At 41.7% G+C, this 20192-nt stretch overlaps 1 protein-coding gene across 2 annotated transcripts; it reads right to left on the reverse strand.

The window, feature by feature from the left end:
• Window positions 1-5321: 5321 nt before the first annotated feature.
• On the reverse strand, window positions 5322-19213 carry npm1b (nucleophosmin 1b). Of its 2 annotated transcripts, none has more exons than XM_031866910.1 (11): window positions 19139-19213; window positions 18760-18842; window positions 17987-18106; window positions 17618-17711; window positions 17280-17368; window positions 17046-17104; window positions 16782-16851; window positions 13317-13406; window positions 9289-9390; window positions 9117-9191; window positions 5322-7920 (listed from the first exon to the last, which is right to left on the reverse strand). In XM_031866910.1, exons 1-11 carry the CDS (start codon window positions 19185-19187, stop codon window positions 7867-7869), a joined length of 885 nt encoding a protein of 294 aa, XP_031722770.1. In that variant the 5' UTR covers window positions 19188-19213; the 3' UTR covers window positions 5322-7866. The 2 variants fall into 2 exon arrangements, with proteins under 2 accessions (XP_031722770.1, XP_031722771.1); XM_031866911.1 differs by having other exon boundaries at window positions 19150-19199.
• Window positions 19214-20192: the final 979 nt, after the last annotated feature.

Consider the following 20192-nt stretch of genomic DNA (forward strand, 5'->3'; position numbering starts at 1 on the left):
TGAAATGTTCCCTTGATATTTTTTCCCTCTGCTCGTTTATTTGCTTGTATCCAGGTGATGTGCCAACCTGTCACATCAAGCACAGACGGCCTTATTTCCTCAGAGCAAAGGTCAAAACAATTGTCATGGGAGGGATGGGCGTGTGCGTGTGCGCGTGTGCGGTGGTTGAAAGACCACACTCAGTAATTTTAGTTTGACGTGTTACAAACTACCCGAGGAAACAGACATTGTTAACATAATCAAACGTGACAGAGGGTTTGACGTCCTGGCAGACGTTTTCTGAGAGATTCATGATTTTTTTTGTATGAAAACACAACATTCTTTATCAGTCTAAATCACAAACTGTGCATGCAGAGAAAACAATTTGATCGCTTTAACGCAGACAGAGTTTCGTTGCATATTTAAAGAAAATCAGCTGGCTTGTTTGAGGACACAAACAGGCGAGTCACAATCTAAAAAAATTTAAAAATACTCTGTCCACCTGCCCAATAACGTCACACTACATGGCCGATAAAGGGTAATTAAGTTCAAACATCCAAGTTATCTTTCATTGCCACTTGGAGCCGCCAAAGTGCAGATCTGACAGCGCAGCTTTAAAAAGAATGCTTCTTTTCCAACACATCTGCATGTCCCATTCTAGAGGAAAAACACTGAGCTGCTTCCCAACTTTGTCTTGATAACGCTTATGACCAGTTACAGAACTGACCACATGTCTTAACCACAGAATTATTATATAGTATTAACACATGTTAACACCTGTTGTCATAACATGAGTTTTTTTTCTTTCAAAAGTAGACGCACAGATGTGTTTAAAATCACATATCCCTGTGGGTCCTAAGAAGAAGAAGAAAAAAAGAGGGTGGAAATGTACATGCCTGCAGAGACATGACCTTACATTTCTTTCCAGCAGAGATGAGAATGAAAATATCGTCCTCAATTAGACGTCCTGCAGGTAAAACCTAGAAAGACAAATTGACTGATACATGATTTTTGCTGAAGTTTTGCAGAACTTCTAGTGTAGTGAAACAACCCAGAACCAAGAGAGCTCACACTTAAATACATATATAAGGTGGCATTACTTTAAAATAGCAATAGTTAGGTTTAGTTGCCATCCACCACTGCTTTTAGCTATCAAAACTGGAGCAGTAAAAATGCAGGCTGAGGCGTTGTGAGTGGAGCGATAGAGTCAGTCTGACAGTGGTGTTAGCACTCCCCGAAGGCAGTTTAAAGAACAGTGTAGGGTGAGGTTGCATAATCTGTGCCTCAGATACATGGAAAAGAGTGCCCGGTCTCTCAGAAAGATGTACTGACACTTCCAAGACGTCTGGAGAGAAGCGTGTGGAGTAATACTCTTGGCAGCAACACAAGTGATTGTATCAAATAGAAATTTGTAGCTTAATTAATACTAGTTGCTACAAGCCGTACTAACAAAAGGAGGCGATGAAGTGTTGACATCAAACTGAATTTGTTTCTTTAGGCCCATGTGAACAGATTTCTAAGATTATTATTATTATTGTATTCATAAATGACTTCACCCCAATGACCTTTGATCTGGATACAAACTTAGAGGGCACACTTAAATGTGTTTTTTTTTTATAGCTGTAAACTAAATTGTACGACTGAATGGTGATGAAACACATTCATTCTGGTGTTAATATTGACATTTCCTTCCAAAACTATATAAATATACATAGTCCATGGTTAAAAAGTGTCATAGAAACACAGTTTTAATGTTTTAATGTGTGTGGGATTTGGTGGCATGTAGTGGTGAAGTTTCAGATTGCAACCAACTGAAACTTCTTCTGTGTGAAAATGGAGGAGGAGAATGTGGAAGATGTGAAAATATGCATGTTCGTATCTAGAGTATCTGGTATGTCCGTTCTGGGCTACAGTACAAATGCATGTAAATATAGCCTGGTAGATAGAACATATTTGCAGCATGTACATTTGCATATTTTCAGTGTTTTGCAAAGAATTCTGTCACGGCTCATTGACCAGGTAAATCCAGGTGAAGGCTGTAACACGGTGTTGCTTTCAGGAATTAAATCATCAATCAACTACAAGCAGCACACAGAGGAGACTGGAAATAGAGGAAAGGTGTAAGTCTGGAGAAATAGATTGTGTAAAACAGGGTGCAAACAAAGTTTAGCTGGTATGGGTAGGAAGAGAAAAAGTCTAGTGATGAAGAGGGATGGAGTTTAAAAATACTCTTAACTCCACTTCAGATGAGCATCTTTTCTCAGTCACTTGTGCAACATCAACTTTATAAAGTGTTTTAAGAAGAGTGAAAAGGTTTGAATGTACAAAAACAACATGTACTCTAGCTAACAGCAATGCAAGGATACACTAAATTTGCCCAAACTGCTGAAACTCTTCGATCCAGTCAAACTAACACTGCTATATTATAATCTGCACATGTGGCATCAGCCTATACTTTACGTTAGCCATATGTGTCTGTGCCACTAACAGAGGGCTGTACAGGTAGTTTGTTTATTGGATTAAATCCAAAGTGGCAGAAACAACAAAACGACCCGCATCCCCCGTCCTCCCCGTCGCCAGAAGTTGAAGTCAGCGAGCGCGAGCGGGCTGACGCCACTAGATCTAACCTGTAACGGCAGCAACAGAAAGTGTGCCGATCCGACGGTTGGGTTGGAGCGGGCTGGGATGAAGCTGGGGTTTGGGTTGGGCCCAATTCAAGTCAACCAAATGACCGTCTCACGGAGTCGCCTCGCCTACGCACCCCTGACTCGATCCAACAAACAAACTTATCAAAGCACTTATTGACAAGCCCTCGAGGCAGCTCCACTTCTTCTTCAGTGACTCACTATCGCCTCTCGAGGTACAAGTGGTGTTACGGGTCAGGATGGGCCGGGGCTAGCTGGTTAGCATGCTCAACTCTTCACAGTATGTTGATGATATTTCTTTAAATGTTTTTGAAATTAAATTCTGGTTAGATTGCACACATTGCACCTTTAAAGTTGTGATGACCACAGCATCCCCGGAAGTTTTCATAATTTAATGTCAAGAAAAATCACACGCACAATATCTGTAGTTTGTGCTGAAATGCCCCAAAACAATCGAGATGATTCACTACGGATGAAAGAATCCCCCCCCCCCCCTCCCCCACACACACACACACACACACACTCCAGGCTGATAATAAGGCAGATAGTTGAACAAGGTGGTTTTATACTCTTCATAGGGGGCACAAACAAAACACACGTTATCCTTACAGAAAAACAAACAGACACACACACACACACACACACACACACACACACAGGATGAAGAGATCGCCTTCAGAGGTCATGACTGTCCCACATCGTGTGACTGCTGGATTAGGGAAAAGGGCGACATTTCCCTAATGGCCTAATGTTGTTTTTGGCTGCCACACACAGGGGTAGTAACACCTGCAGTCTCACATGCACCGCACACCTGCCATGTCCCTGTGTGGTTTTACTGGTACAGTGAGGCACTAACAGAATAAGGAGCACCATTAAAGGGTAGAAACACCCAAATTACAGAAGAAACCTGTATTGTCATGTGGCTTTTGTGACCATGCAGTTTTATTTGCACGACAGGAACTAGACTCTGCAAGCGTCACAACTATTTTCTCTCCACTGGAGGTACACAGAGCAACTAGGCCCACCAATCTTTATACATATATGTGTGTGTGTGTGTGTGTGTGTCAATACCTCCAGGGTGGTTCAGTCAAACCCTGGACTGGAATTCAAGAGAACCACAGAGGGGGGATTTCCACGTGCCTCCAAGTCGTCTCGTTTGGAACACAGAGCCGTGCGTCATCCCGTGGCCGCATCCGTCTCACTTCCTCGTGGCTGCGGGGCGAGAAACGCTTCAGCTGGCAGTGAAGTAATGCCTGACTCACACTTCAGGTAAACGCTTAATCAATTTATATCGTTACGAAGGGTCGCTTTGAAGTCAACGCCTGGGCTTCAGTGCCATCCAGTGGTGGTTACAATCAAAGGGAGGGTTCACATGTACGCTTTAAACAGAACTCACATGCCCATGAGTACATTGAAAGCACTTTTGAGATGTCACACAGCAGGGTAAACACAGGTGTAATTGATAAAAAAATCAATTATGGTTCCATTCGATTGAGCGTGTCACAACATTTCAGTGAGCCAGCATTCACACTACCACGGCCCTGGGCCACCTAAACGGAACAAGGCCTTAATTAATGCAATTAATTGCATTAATTCTACAATTCTACAAATAAATTTGTCTTTGAGAAGTTTTTCTTTGACCGTCCGTTCTCTGAATTGTCTGTATACATGAAAAATAAGACTGAAAGGTCGGCGTCTGACGTTTCCCCTCGCAGAGAACAACCAAACATCAAGTGATGTCACTGATGAACAATAACGGCAAACAATGCTTTCAATGGACATGTGGTTTTGCAAGTTTTGTCTGACAACAAATTGGAGGAAAAAGGATATTGTTGGATTTTGATGAGGGAAACTCATCCAACATCCTGGTATTTAATGTCTTCAATGTCTTCTTCAGATGTCAGCCGATAATCCTGTGAACATGAGAACAGATTCTGCGTTGCCAAACATGTCAAAGCTAAATGACCATGTCACAAAATCTACTCGCAACTCATCCAACAGGCAATATCAGAAGGCAATGTTGCCCAGGATGCTTTTTGACATTTTGTTTTTTAATGCTGCAGTTACACAGTCCTCATCAACGTGGAAAGTTTATCCACCAGAAAGATGCAGCCGACAAACTGTGCAACACCAGAACACTCACATGCCATCTCACAATATCGATAATCGTACAAAATAAAAAAACTTCCTCTTCATTATTATGTCAGTAATCCCTTTGCCTGAACATATTCTAAATGTTACTAAAGCCAAATTATCCAGAGGATGAATATTTTGCCCTGGTTTACCTGTAAAAAAAACATTAAAATGTGTGACACAAAAAAAACAGCTGGGATTTACTTTATTCAGGCAAATGATACATATTGATTAAAAAAAACCAACAACAATGGATGGATATGTTCATCTCAACAAACCATGAATGAATGCATATCCGCCATGAGCAGTCATGCATAAACTAATCGATAAAGTTTGACTAAATGGACAAAATGCACTTTCTTTCAACACATGTTGGGTCAGCCCAGCCACTCATACCAATGTTTCAGTGTTTTACAATTTCATTCGCATCGACATATGCAGTAAATACGTACGAGCCCTGTTTGTTGTCAATTCAAGTTGAAGATGCCTTTTAACGCATGCTGATGTTTTACTTTAGGTTGTTCAGGTCGGACAAAAGCAATAAAGAACATACAGAAGAATTCATGGATCCAAACAGAACTTCTTTAGTCTGATACTACAGTAGACACTTACTTAAAAGCCAAATTCCAACCACATTTTTATGAAATGACTAAAACCAACGAGCCCTAAACACACATCAGGTTATCAACAAAGATCTCAATGTTTTGATTTTTCCCCACATGAACATATTTAGGTACTGCCTTCAAAATGACACAATCAAAAGAAGGACAAACAGTGGGACTAAAATCAAGAGTTATCAAAAACAGGACGGTATTTTGAACATTTGAAAAAGGGGGTTTATACTCATTAAACACTTCTATACCAAACTAGAACACAACACTTCAAACAAAAATCACGATAACAGAGCTGCAGAACCAGCTGTTAGCGAGGGCGGATTAAGCGTACACGTACAAATATAGTTCAGCTGCCGTACTATGAAATAAAAGCAAGAGACTCGCCAACAGAAAAAAAAAGTACATTAAGTTTGATACAAGGGAAGCATAAGATTAAAAAAAAACTCACTATTAAAGGACTCAAAAATAAATCCTGGAGTCGGCCTCCTGCTCCTACGGAAACCTCGCTACAAAAAGGACAATAAAGATATTACAAATGTAATATTTAGGTGAATTATCACGGTGACTTTAAAAACCTGAAGTAGTTGAAGAAGTTAAGTTTAGAGCCAAATAATTTAAACTATCCTTTGCAGACGACAGGAGGGCTGAACCGAGCAATTTGATTGGTTAAAGATGGCGTCTAACAGCCAACATTCGGCTCATAAAAGGCTCATAAATACAGAATCAGGACCGGATACGCGATCGTAAACACATAAGCACAGAGCCATTGTATGCTTATTGTCATCAGAGCACTGATATACAAGAGTGCTAACAGTTATGGGGTTGAGCTCTTTATGGGGTTTCTGTAAAGGTGACGTGATCTTCTGGCATACACCTTATGATTATGTTTAAATAAGATGTTCTGTGTTCATAGTCTTGAAACCAGCTTTTCGGGCATTAGAGTGCATTGAAACACATTTAAAAACGGTGTTAATGTCACAACACACTCCAGGAGCTAGTTAACAATCTCTTTGCTTTGTTTTGAACTTTTTGTATGCACTGTACGTTACTTTAAAACGAACACGTTTTAGTCGGGCCAGCTGTGTTGGTTTTATAGAGCTCATAATATTCTTCAGAATGTTTTTCCGTACTGCTCTTGTGATAATTGTTTTTGCTACAGATTTTGTAATCACTGTAATAAAAACTCAAAGTTTTCACAGACGTTAACGGGTTTGATATGAATTCACGCTGCGCAGAAATACCATCCGAAATAAGTTGAGTCAGCAGGTTTGTCACGTCTGAAAGAGTGTTAAAGATTAAAATAAACAAAAGAAGAAAAAGACAAATAACACTGTTGGGTGTGTCTCCAGTAAAAATATGATAAAACTCAATAGATTGACTGGAGAAGACGTGTGACAGTACGTACGTATATATGGATGTAACCGTTTCTAGATGAAATGTTTCATCAACAGCTCGACTTACTCTGATGAATTCCTGTGCAGCATGTATAGAGAATTATGCCAGACAAATTCATACTACAATCTGTGAGCGGTTTTTTTTCGCAAGCTAAAAAATGCTGAGTGGAGCCAGATGGAACCTAAAATAAGAACGCAACACTTTGGAGGAAAAACATATCGACATCAGCTGTCTTGACCGTCCTTGTATATTCTGCTCAAATTCACCAAAAAAAACGGGGTCTCTGATTCATCTCAGTTTACAGTAGAGATATTTAAAGGCACATTCTGCAATATCTCCTATTGCATTGCTGACTAAGGACACACAGTGTCGTGGGATGCGAAGCACCTGAAACCAGGCTCGGACAATATCATCAAACTGCTGAGCATGCGGCGACTATATATCTGAAGGTGTCGGCGTGCCGATCTCACCTTCCACCGGCAAGGAGAGGAGCGTCTTCTGTAATATGACGGCTACTCCACCAGCAGTTCGTTTTTACAGCTGATGCTTGAGGATGTTTATTTTACATCGTGTGTAAGATTTGAAATGTGGTCAAAAAAAGATACTGATGAAAAAAAGACTTGACTCTTTCTGGTCTGTCCTTTGCTCTGAATACTTGTTTTGTTGACAATTTACATATCTGTTAAGTTACTACAGCTATAAAAAATCTGCAGGTGCGACATTTATTGCCTGCAGGTGGCGCAGTGTTAAGATTGCAGCAGCTATTTCTGTACCAGAAGGATCTGCGGGTCCTAATTGTTGGTGCAATCACCTCGCTGCCCTGTAGGTGGTGCAGACTGGCATGCGATGAAGGTGGACAGCATCCCCCTGGTGGAAAACTCTGCTAAACGGGAACGAGCGACTTTGTGAGTGGGTTACGAACAAGCTCCAGGAGGTGCTTCGCATCTAAAAAAACAACAACAACAAAACAATGACACCTGCATCAGCAATGGCTTTACCCATTTTTCAGCACTCGGCCCTCCTGTTCACTCAAAGATAGTAGGAAATCTCGCTGACTGTGCCTTTAAATGTCTTGCAGGACGCAAAACGTACAAGGTTTGTTACTTCTTCTCAATCTTCAGTGTTTGTACAAAACCCCAAAGGTCCTTCACCACCTGAGGAAGGTACGGGGAGGGAGGGAGGGCGGGAGGGAGAGAGGAAAGAAAAGAGACATGAAATTATAAATCTTACAAATTAAGTGCTATACAGCATTTGACATATGACTCACTTTTACTACAGCATGCGTTTGTGCGCTCGCCTGTGGGAACGCTGAGTGTAGCCGGGGCTGTTGGGGAACGACGAGGGGTTGGGCGGGGGCAGCAGTACATACCAGAGTGTATGACTAGGTGCTCCAGGTCTGACAGATCTCAGACCTTGGCTGATGAAACCAAAGCACTTCCACAGATGTTTCTACACACTGGGATCAACAAGCTCTCCCCAACCCAACTCCACTCCACCCCCCCACCCACCCCCCCCCTACTCTTTTCCCTGTCCGCCCAGCCCGAGTGCCGGTCTGAAGAGCTTTCACCTGCTCTCACAAATGCACAACTGTACAGTTAACGCTTTAACACTGCAAAGCGATCACAGAATAATGTTCAAATAGAACTTTATAAGAGACTTCTTACAAATACAGACGGCACAGCTCTACCATGTGACACCCTGCCTGCAATCATTTAGTCTGTGGTGATAATCTAAAAGGGTTCAGGGTGATTAATTCGTGCTCCACCAAACAAAGTGCAGGGGCTGTTGTTTTTCCTCTGAAATGACAAGCAGCATTGGAAAAGATTTAAGTCCTGCATTTAGAAAGAGGTTGGTCAAAGGCCTTGAATGTGAAAGAGACTGGTACCATCCACATACCCCCAGTCCCTTCATTAAGGCTACAAAAGACACTCACTCCAGTAAATCAGAGAAAGAGTTCGCCTTGGCAGGTGTACTCCCATTCCATCTCGAAAGAGCCCGCTGACACAAATGAAGATAATTCAAAGTGAACTCACTGCGCCGGAGAGACGTTTGAGGCCGAGTGGACAGAGTGTGGTACGAGGACACAGTGCGAACAACAACGCATTCCTCCGTATCTATCACGGCAAAAAGCTCTTAAAGCTCAAAAACGAAGGTTGAAGTAAACGTGCCGCTCAGTGTTAATGAGGCTAAATGCATAGATCGCAAAAACAACAACCTAGAAAGTGACAAAACTGCATTTTGAAAACATTAAAAATCTTCTTAGAATGCTCGTAATCAGGGCTCTCAAAGCCAAGTGCATTCAATAGATATGTAGGCTACATGCTACATCAAACAGCTCGTGATTACTTACTTTTTTGTCTGAGATTTTGAAAGAACTCCTCACGTAATTCTCAAACTTCTGCTCGGTCTTCGGTAGTGGTTTTCCCTAATGAACAGGAAAAAGCTCATTAAATCATCGGCTTACCCGCGCGTCACACATTCAATTAAGCGTGGTCCTTTACAAAAGAGGATGACAGCCGTACCTCTTTGGCTGCCGTTGACAACTTGCTCTTAATCTCAGAGTGTGTCAGAGACGGAGATTTAGACAGGCCGGCCTGGGGTTTGTCTCTTCCTGGGGCAGGTGTCTTAAAAAAAATACATCAATGAGATAAGAACCACTGATTGATACGTCAAATAGAGAGAGATTTATAGAGATGCAGATAAAAAAAAACTTCATATTAGGCCACGGTATATCTATGTTTTTGTTCTCATTTGAAGTTATTGGTGACGGATCCGTTAGCTGACCCACAGGCCGGTCTGGACTACAGCCCTACCATGACCCAGTTAGTCTGGGTCTATGTTTACGGGCTTGGCGTGGGCAACCTGCTGGAAGAGGATAAAAGCACGAGAAAGGACAGCAAATTCCAGCCTAATTACACCATCTTTTTTTTTTTTAACCAATACATGAGGTACAAATTATGGTTTTATTGTTTGCAAGCAGGAGAGGGCAAGCCCCGACTCTCCAATGAGTAACAGAGATTGTTCGTCCAAAGTGTTTTTCCCTTGATGTCAAATCCTAACGACTGGACTAAAAGGAATAAATGTGTAATTCATGTTGAGCTATTTTTTTAATTGAAGTTATGCTCAAATTAACGACTTCCATCGGAAAAGATTACACTTTAACACTTCACAACATTTATGGACGGTCAACACTAAAACAACGCATCACGAGCGGCGACTCTTTATCGTTTCTAACATTCTAGCTGCTAGCGTGAGCGCTGAACCAGCCGGCCCACAGGTGTGTTCAGACCCGGGCAGCCGAGGCCCCAGAGGTCCTCAATTAGGAAGTGTGTGAATGTGACACAACAACAACACAGACACACGCGCGCGCACACACACACACACACACACACACACACACACACACACACACACACAAACACACACACACACACACCCACACACACACCCACCATACGCCGGGACTGCGTGTTACACAAGCCACGGAGCTTGTCCCTACATGTAAAGCCGGAGTGGAATCCAGTGAAATTGCAGGTTTCATTGATAGCCAGAGACGCATTTGAAAGAGGAACAGAGCCGAGTATGAAGCTACTCTTTAGCCTGAGAGCCGAAAAACAGAAGAAGAAAAACGCACAAGCAAATGGACAGTTGTCCAGTGATTGATTATCTTTTTGGTTTATAGTTCAGAACATTTTATTATTTTACGCTGCAGTTTAGGAGCTCAGTGGGTGGAGAATGGCACAGATCATTTTAGGGTAAAGGTCACGCATTGTAAGTAGGTTTAAATATCATTCATATGTATCAGATTGTTACTTACTGGGTCCACCTTATATATTATTATTTGAGTCCGAACCAAAGTATATTAAAAGCAAATAACTGTGTATTTTCAGCAGGTTTAGGCTGCCATAAACACTGACTTAGGCAGCGTCGCGGTCAGTAAAGGATGAGTGAAATCAAAAAGCGCGTTTCTTAATCTCCCACTTGAACTGGTTGTTTGGATGAAAGCAGTCAACATGTCATGTGTTACTACTTCTTACTTCAAACACCTTGAGCAACTTCAGGCTTTAAAAAACAGGGAAAGACTTGAAATAGTTAAAATCAGGTGGAATGTTCTGGAGAAAATAAATTCTCTCTCTCTCGTTAGGAGAAAAGAAGAAAAAGCACTTATCTGTCCCTGTCCCCAAGAGAGCAGCGTTTTATAGCACAGATCAAAAGGTATAAAAGGGAAGAAACCCCTGACGCACACATACCACACTACAAAAGAAACTTATGCTGCTGGCTCCCGGCCAGACAAATGTACTACGTATTTATTATTTATGGGAAGCTCTTGACTTCCAAGGGACAGCTGTGGACCTGAAACAGCTGATAAACACAAGCACAAGCTTTTTCATCTGGACCAGACACTGATTACAGATGCCACGAGACATGGAACTTAATCACAAGCACACTATCATTTGATGCAGTGTGTTGTCTGCAATCCAGTGCGAACACATGGTGGGGCACCTTTGCTCATCGGGTCTGTCCAGAGACGGCACTTGTCGTTTTGTCGGAACGAGAGCTTTGGAGGCCCGTTGTGACTTGTGCATGTAAATAAAAAGGAGTTGACAGTTTTCATGTTTCATTGTTAGAACCCAACATCCGTACACTCAACACAAACAACACCTGCTGCAACACATGACAATCAGTCGCTAAAACAATGACTCACACCCTTTTGGGATCAGCCTGACACAAGTGGTATACACTTTACGACTGTGACGTGTGCTTGAAGGCATTGTCTACTCCCAACCCATCAATCAACAGACACCAGCTGCGAGATAAAGTGACTTCAGATCAGTTAGCCGGTTCTCACGTCGAGCCTGTTACACGAGAAGGTGCAGCTACACGCTGGGCCGCGAGAGGTGAGAACTGCGGTACTGGCAGCAGATCTGACGAGCCGGTCTAATGACCAGTCACCTGCGTTTAGCAAAGACAAAAAAAACAAAAAAAAAAACAGACATCCACGCCCGCTTCCTCGCTCCTCAGGGGCATCTGGAAGCGCAAGCTGCACCAGACATCAAACGCTGGTAATGGGGAGCAATTGGGAGAAGGTGTGTCCAGGAAGTGAGGGGTGTGAAGAGGTTGTAGAGAGGGAACAGTTGTTGTGGAGAGGTGGGGATGGGATGGGGTGGGGGGCAGTTGAAGCCCCACGGGCCAGAGGGTTAAACGATGGTTTCGGCAGATCGGCTGCCCATCGGCTAATCCCCCGGAGCATTTCAAGAGCCACTGTGTTGTGTCTGGACAACGGCCACTACAGAATTAGCTGCACTCTCCCGCACACACCAAAAACCCCTGGGGGCCCTAGGGGGGGAATCGCTTCATCGCCTCAGAAATTCAGCAATCCAGAAGCTTAGTGTTCAACATGATAAAAATCACAGAAGCTGTCTGTCAAAAACATCAAGACAGGAAACGACAATGTTCTAACGTGTGTGTGAGATCACAGCATGTGTTTTTATCACACAAGCGGCCGGCCTCTGCACGCCGACACATAACTCCTTATCCGAGTCGTTTTTTTTATCACAGTAACATAACTCGTGAAATGTGTAAACTTGCAGAGGCGCTTGCCAATTTGTATTCCCCTCCTGTGTTACATGTGCAACAGGGAGTTGGAGGGGCATCAAAGGGGGCTGCAACTCAAGACATCGGGGTCAGGCCGAGGGGTCGCGGGTTTAAACCCTGCCCCAGGAAACCCGTTTGGAGGTCAGGTGTGTTTGCTTAAAGAGAGCCAGAGATCAAGCTGTGGGGTTTTGAGAGGCGGCTGTCCGAGACATTCCATCCAAGAAATTAACTATCAGGTTGAGCTAATTGCAATGTGCATTTATCACATTCCTCGGCTGTGGAATGGGAAGGTTTTTTTGGGCATGTTTTAATTGTGAAAGCCAATAAATGCAGACAATTACACCCTTTGTCTTCTCAGGCTCAGGTTTGACCAGAATTCATTCAACACAAAAATAAGTTGGTTTTTTTAAGTGCATTTTGCCTGCAGGCCTCATCAGGTTTTCACTTCACACATCCTGTTGGAAGTGGGAGGTCCACGTCTGTTTGCAAAGAAGTACGAGGCTTTACATTTGTAGCTCTCCGCCGGTTTATTCTGTGAAGGAGTATCTAATCTCTGCTCGACAGGACACAAAACGGGAGGTAACACCGTATCCATCTGTCAAAGCTGCTCCTTTATAATCCAGTATACGCATTCTTCTTTGTCTGTTCTTCTTTAGAACTCTCATTTTAATGATCCACCATTACTTTACATACTTTTGAGAGCCACATGATGTCATTTATTAGGAATTGACTTGCTGGGTTTGACTGGTTTGTGTGGCATAACTGCGTAATATAGATATATAGAGTTTTTCCAGATATCTTTCTGTGTGGCTAAACAAACATCACATTATGTTGTTTACATACAAACAAAAACAGGTTGGTTTTCACCGCTGTTCCACAGTATAAAGGCTGTCAATCAACTAATTAAATAAGCACGAGGGATCAACGCTGAGCAGCTGATGAAGCCGTTCCCTACCTTAATCTGTGGTTTGGCTGCTGACCCTGACGGTTTTCCGGCGGGGCCGTTTTGTTTCACCGGAGTCTTGTTGGGCTTCTTAGCCGGAAACTGTGAGAAAATGAAGAACACAACCACGATGTATAAGGAAGACATCTCCAGTACGACGCCCCTGTGTCATCAGGAAACTGCTCATTTCACCTGTAAATACATGTGTTTATGTAAAAAAGGACAACAAGAAAACACGCACACCTTTCTTGTATTAAAAGCTACTTTTTACTTTCAGACATGTTATGTTGAATATGAAAATGAATTTTGGGGCTATGGTAGTTGTGTTATGTTGTTATGAAAACTCCCATATCAAAGCTGTAATGGCCAAGCCTCTTTTTTAGCTGACTAATTATATTTGGCACGTAACATAACGTGAACCACATTTGTAGAATTTGCAATTGTGGTGAATTTTCTTCAGTCTTTTGCAGCGAGGTGTTTATCATAACGTCATATTAATATCAACGCTGCACATGTAAACTATTGTTAAAAGTAACCCATGAAGACAAAAGCGTATATTCAAAAAAAAGCAACAAGTAGAACATCATGATGTCACCCACCCTCTGGTAACCCCCCCGCCCCCCAATAGGTCAGCACTGTTGGCCGTTGTTTGCACTGTTCCTTTGGTCTGTTAGCACCGCTAGCTGCTAGCCCCCGGCTAAGTAATCAATCATAGATATGCTCTGAATTTGGAATTTAGCACCTTTAAGATGTAATAGTTTGTCTGATTAAATATCTCAGTAAAAAGGTTTGTGTAATAAAAACACAACTGTAACCACATCAGAGATGTAATAAAACTGAAACCATCTAGTATAGTCTATGAAATTACATAGGAAGCACGAGACACACTCGGTGATTTGTCACCGATCAGATCCTTGTCACTGCTCTCCACACTGGAGGCCTTCCTGTCAGGTTACCATTGCTCTCAGTCACCTGTGTAATTACCTTGTAATAGCCGAGGCAAGTACCTGCATTTCCTGAGCACCAACCCTTCCCTTGGAATGGGCTACAAGTGTAATTGCCTGTGTTCACATAACTGCTACAAGGCAATTACACATGTTATTTCCTAGAGCCGTGCCTGGTAGTAGAAGATGCTGTGAGGAGGCTCCACGGTGTGGATGCCAAACTTCTTTTTGCAAATCAGAGGGATATGAGTAGAGTTTTAGATAAGATTGTCTCCTTTCTGTGTTTATCATAATTCACCAGATCACTTTGCTTCTACCACAAAGTGAAGCGCATCACTAAAAGACTAGAGAGTGTAGACTGTGTGACCAGATAGGAACAGAGTCCTTGTGCTGTTCATGTGATGTTTGGATAGAGAAGTTAAGAAGTGGAAAGCTTTGCCATGAAGGCTGGATAACTGTCGTAGTGAGGACCTGCGTATTTGACTCCTTTGACAAACAACCACATTGAAACAATTTGCAAAAAAAAAAACCTGTTTCAGTAACTCACTCATTATCCCACTTAGAGTCTTCATCTCGTTCTCTGTGAGACTAGTTGGAGGCTACATGACTCAGAGAAGGTTGAACACAAGGCGCAGCGGTCTGAAGGCTCATGTTGAGTCTTCTTAAATATAAGTTAACTCAATTTATTTTATTTTTCTTGGGCTGCTCCGTTGTCAAAATTAAGATAATTATCTCAATTAAGGATGTAAGATTTAGTCATCACGGCAATGCCGTCAAATTGCAATTCAAACATCTGAATACAAGGCACAGCCGGGCCACACGCCTCAGGCTCCTTAATCTATAACACGCATCCAAAGTGGTCCAGAACACGACTGGAAGATACGCAACTGCGTGAACAGGGTCGCTCTTCACAAATGGCAGAAAACATCAACATAATGTGACCAACAGAAATCAACACAAGCACAGTTCAGTTGAGTGCAGTTGAACTTAAAATTGAGCTTCAATGTTTGTCGATACCAACTGTCCAAACACAATGCTACGGACACATTGTGGTTGGTACTTAAAACAGTAATGTAATGTGTAACCACATAAAAAAGGTATAAAAAAAACTACATTGACATATTGCTGATTTAGCAGTCAAAAACATAATAATTGCTCCCAGCCCTACTTTCTAACGTTGAGTTCTTTCACGACTAAAGCATGAGACGGGGATAACTACGGAGCTAAAGAGAGGACGGGTGAAGAAAAGGATTAAGGTTGTAGAGGGGGAGGGGGGGTACGGGGAGACGGGAGGTGGAGGTATTAGACGAGAAGACAACAGAATAAATCAACAGGTGACAGAAATGCTCAGCTGTCATCTGACCCCGAGGCGAGGATCGGCGCTCATGACGCAGGTATGCGCATCTGCCCGGCTTTGATCTCTTGCCTGGCACAGTTTGCAGTTGGATAGCGTGTTTTAAAACCAAAAAAAAAAAGAAATCACAAACAGACACCGACCTAAAAAAAGCCAGGCAGATACACACATGCACCCACACACTTGCTAATGATTGTGGTAACGCGCACAACAAGTGTTCAAAGGGAAAAGGCCAGGTGCAGCGCTGAAATGGCACGAGAGACCATAAAAAGGAGCAATCATATTAACAGTGGGATGACAGAGGGACGAAGATATGCAGTGTTGCAGAAAAATGGGGGAAGAGGTTTCCCATAACTGGTGTGTGTGTGTGTGCGTGTGTCTGCTTGCTTCTCTGCATATGTATTGTAGATATATCCTGTTAATGTTTGCAGACCGTGTGCATTTTTGCAAGTATGCATGTGTGCTTACATTTACAGTAAGAGTACATGTCTACAGTGTGTATATATTCACTTCTGTGTGTGCGCGTGTGCGTGTGTGTGTGTGTGTGTGTACAGGATAACATAGTGCCGTCTTGTTGGTGAGACAGTGAGAATTCAAGGAGATTACAGAGGAGAAATCCGATCATTACGCCACACAGACCCTGTGTTTTACTCGGGGAAAACAGGTGGGTACATGAGCCAACAGGATGGAAAAAAAGTTCCATGTTGTGTCTCATACAAAAAGGTGGACGGTCAGTGAGTGCAAGAATGGGAAGGGCCTGCTGGAATGACATGCTACTATAGGGTACAGTCTGTGGGAGTTTACGCGAAGTGGTAGAAACACAAGGGGAGGGGGCCGACAGCAGCTACGCACACAAATTCCTTTTACACAAAACATCAGCTGAGGGGAAGCCCTTGAATACTCTGACACCTGGTGGACGACTGGGGACTGGAGACACTCCAAACAAATTTAATCTGCTGTATAGATTAAAGTTTAGAGACCTGATAGTGACGTTTAGTTTGGTTTGAACCAAACTGAAAAGCCTCCCCAAAAGTTCTACATTGATTAACGGACGTTTATTCAGAATCATGATTCTTTTATGTGTAAAGCACTTTGAATTGCTGACGTGTGTGAACAGTGCCGTACTAACTCTCCTTACCTATCGTTGATATAAAGAAATAAAAAAAGACCACGCCTTACTTTTTTGAGCTCTTTTCCGGCATTCTTCTGAGGCTTCACATCATTTTCATCACTTAAGTCATCTTCATCACTTAAAACAACGAGGAAGAGGAAAAGAAAACATGAACTCAGGTAAAAGGCAATATGATGAATTATAGAAACAAAGTGGAGAATAAAATCATGCCTTATATTATTTGTGCATAAAACTTTAATTTTAGGGAGATAAATGTGATATTTTTAGGTTTGCACCATGACAGGAAGAAAAATCTGTATTAAAAGACGTACTCGTCATCATCATCGTCACTGTCCTCTTCATCGTCGTCAGAATCCATCTTTAGTTTCTTCTACAAGGAAAATGAATCATTGGCAACGACATTAGCGTAACAAATAAGCACCACGGCCACACAAAGGTTTTTAATAACCTTATTCAATCTTATCATGTAAACTTAAAATAAAGTTTAAAAATAGAGATTTTACTAAAGCAGCTCGGCAGCTGAATGAAAACACTGAGTCAGCTACCAATGGAGGCTTCTTCCCCGACATCAGGCTCGCTGGCCGCTTCACCGGTGAGCTGTTGTTCTCCTCTTCATCGTCTGAATCCTTCACGCCTACAAAGCAAACGCTGGTTACTCGTCATGAATTCTGTTTCACTCAGATTTACCTGCAGCCCTTTTATGGACTCAAACATTACTGGAAACAGAGAATCATACAATTAGAAATGCTACTTTTCGACTGATTTAGTGTGAAGTAGGTAAGTATTTCTTTATTATGATGTGAACTGATAACCGAGTCATATTTTGTTGGCGTGTGTTTGTAATTCCAGAGGAAGAAAAGTCAGCAGAAGCCTAAACACTCACTGACAAAATGCTGCCCGCTGATGTGAACCGGTCCAGAGCCAGACTGCAGACGGAAGGTAACTGGAGGTGTGATCTCAAACCCACCTAAACTCATCTGGACAAGAAGAACATCACCGTCACAACAACAAAACATGCAATTTAATCACCGTTAATATACTATTTACACCCTTTTCTTTTTAGCTTTCGTCATTTCATTCAGCTTGAAAAAGGTTGAAAGCTATTTCACTTTTACGAGTTAAAAAAAAGAAAACCAGATTAACTCCTGTAATATATTATTCATATATCGCCTAATAATTCTTCACATATATACACCATTGAGTAGCCCCTCAAACACTTTACAAAATGATGCCAGCCACGGCGTTCACTCACAGACGGCAGGACGGACGGTTTCAGGACAACCAGCGGCACTTTGGTAGATTTCCCATCATAAGTGAGGCCCTCGATTTCCACCATGTGGAACTTGTCCTCCGCCTCGGCTCCCAGACACACCTGGAAAAGCAGCACAGATGACTCGTACAACACCTCCATGTTCGACATTTTTTGGGACCTTTTCCAGTAAAGGTCCCGAACATTTTGTGGGTACACGCTGTTAAACATTAGCACCCAGATTTTATCAGTAAGGCTCTAATTTTAGGCTCTAATTTTAGTTTTAAGTGTCTTGCTTTTCTCTGTTTTACATAAAAAAAATAACTTTTTTTTTTATTCAAGAAAACAAACACATTTGGTCTATTTTCTTAATTATTGTTTTAGATTTGACAAAATTATTGATAAAGTATAAAATAGAAATAGATTGCTGTGTGAAATCATGGAAATAACCAAAAAAACATGTGTAACTACAGTCACATGGAAAACAAAACAACAAAAAATCAAAACAAAGACACATTATCTCTGTGTGTGTACAAAACATTAAACGATTCTATCAGATGTTTAAAAAGCTCTTTTTCAGGGTTTATGACTCTGCATAGTAATGAAAAACATCCTTTTCTATTAGTGGAAAGACAATAAAACTGCTTAACTAGCAGCTCATTTGGTTTAACTGTCAAGAAAGACGGATACCAAAATGACAAACACATATGAATAATGTACCACAAATCTGTAATTACTCTGCAATTACTATGTGCAACAACAAGAGTCGTCCTTACTGCTTTGAGTGACAGCTGTTGCTCCGTATCATCGTCGTCTACGTCAATTTTGAACTCCCGTTTGTCCGATTTGAGGGTACAACCTAGAGAAAACGACACGAGCAACGTGTAACTAGCCTTGCGTTTGCACAAATGCATTAAAATAGTTTGCACACAACACATGCTGGGATTCACTCCTTTGCTATAGCTGCTGTATCTCCACGCTTTGCTCGGCTAGCTAACAAAAGAGCTGAATTGGCGCGAGCAGAGGGGCTATTTTTAGCTTAACTTCCTCCAGCTAAAAGTGGATACATGGCTAATTGTGCGTGATAACATGGACGAAACTCTGTTTGTGTGACCGATATTTTTTATATAGGTTTGCCAGAATAAGCGAGCTCACCAAACAAGTACATTTGTGGTCTGCTCAAATCTGAGATATCGTCCTCCATCTTTGTTGTGGGTGGTTATACTTCCGTAAACTGGTGTGACGGACACGTCGCCTAGCCAATAGGAGAGGAGAACGTGATTGCGATTTGTAAACGCCGGAGCCAATAGAATTACAGACTGGGCGGGACAAAGTAAATTGTGTGTTCTCATGGTTGAACACTAGATGGAGCTCTCGTAATAAAGATTGAGTAAATAACCTTTAAAGAAAAATGTGAAAAAATTATAACTACAATAATCAGGGAGGTTTGATGTCATTCATTATATTTTAAATGAGGCTATTACAATATTATAATTTTTTTAGATATGTGGTAGTTAGGTGCTTACTCACTTAAAAATGTGCAAGGAAAAGGTATAGCAATACTCTTCATCACAGTCAACAAGAAGGTGGCAGAGAAGGCAAATAATGTTCAAATGTTTGATTATCAATAGGCTATAAAATTAGATTTAAGTCAATACATTTGTACTTTGCACGACCTCCAATTTTCTCAATATCCGCATGGTCTTTATACAGTAGTTTGTATTTTCCTAAATTGTAATGGCTTCCTCAAATAAGCTTTACAGCTTTTATATTAAGATTGGGATATTCTCCCTTATGTCTATCACTTAATGCGCTATTTGGACTAAATAGAAGAGGCCTTTGGTCAGTAATATTAAAAGGGCAGCTCAGGGGGCAGTTACAGCCTTAAAAGAGTCTTCTGTGGTTGTTAAAAATATTGATAATAAAAACGGAGAGCCATTGCAGTCTCAGATATTACAGAGAAGAGAAATGAACCAAGTATAAAACTCACCAAACTGCACACAAAATCATTTTTAATAATGGTTTGTTTTAGGGGAAAAGCCCCATACAACTTGTGCATGAATACATTTCTCTTTTTGGTTTGTGATTTTGTGTTTTGGAAATTATATCCTCTTTTAAGTAGTATAATAAAAATCCGATGATTAAATATATGTGTCTAAAAGACTTAGGATGTCAGTTGTACCATTACTTTTTTGTAAAGACAATATTT

The sequence above is a fragment of the Anarrhichthys ocellatus genome, unplaced genomic scaffold (genome assembly GCF_004355925.1).
Source record: "Anarrhichthys ocellatus isolate YVR2014 unplaced genomic scaffold, GSC_Weel_1.0 scaffold37, whole genome shotgun sequence".
In the NCBI taxonomy this organism is placed as follows: Eukaryota; Metazoa; Chordata; class Actinopteri; order Perciformes; family Anarhichadidae; genus Anarrhichthys; species Anarrhichthys ocellatus.

What these genes read in the sequence shown, in the direction of transcription:
- npm1b (XM_031866910.1), bottom strand. Translation starts at nt 19,187, where the DNA reads ATGGAGGACGATATCTCAGATTTGAGCAGACCACAAATGTACTTGTTT. An exon ending in AGTGACGATGATGATGACGA is followed by an intron (nt 16,852 to 17,045) that starts GTACGTCTTTTA and finishes CGTTGTTTTAAG; the next exon opens with TGATGAAGATGACTTAAGTG. An exon ending in CAGCCAAACCACAGATTAAG is followed by an intron (nt 9,391 to 13,316) that starts GTAGGGAACGGC and finishes ATTTTTTTTAAG; the next exon opens with ACACCTGCCCCAGGAAGAGA.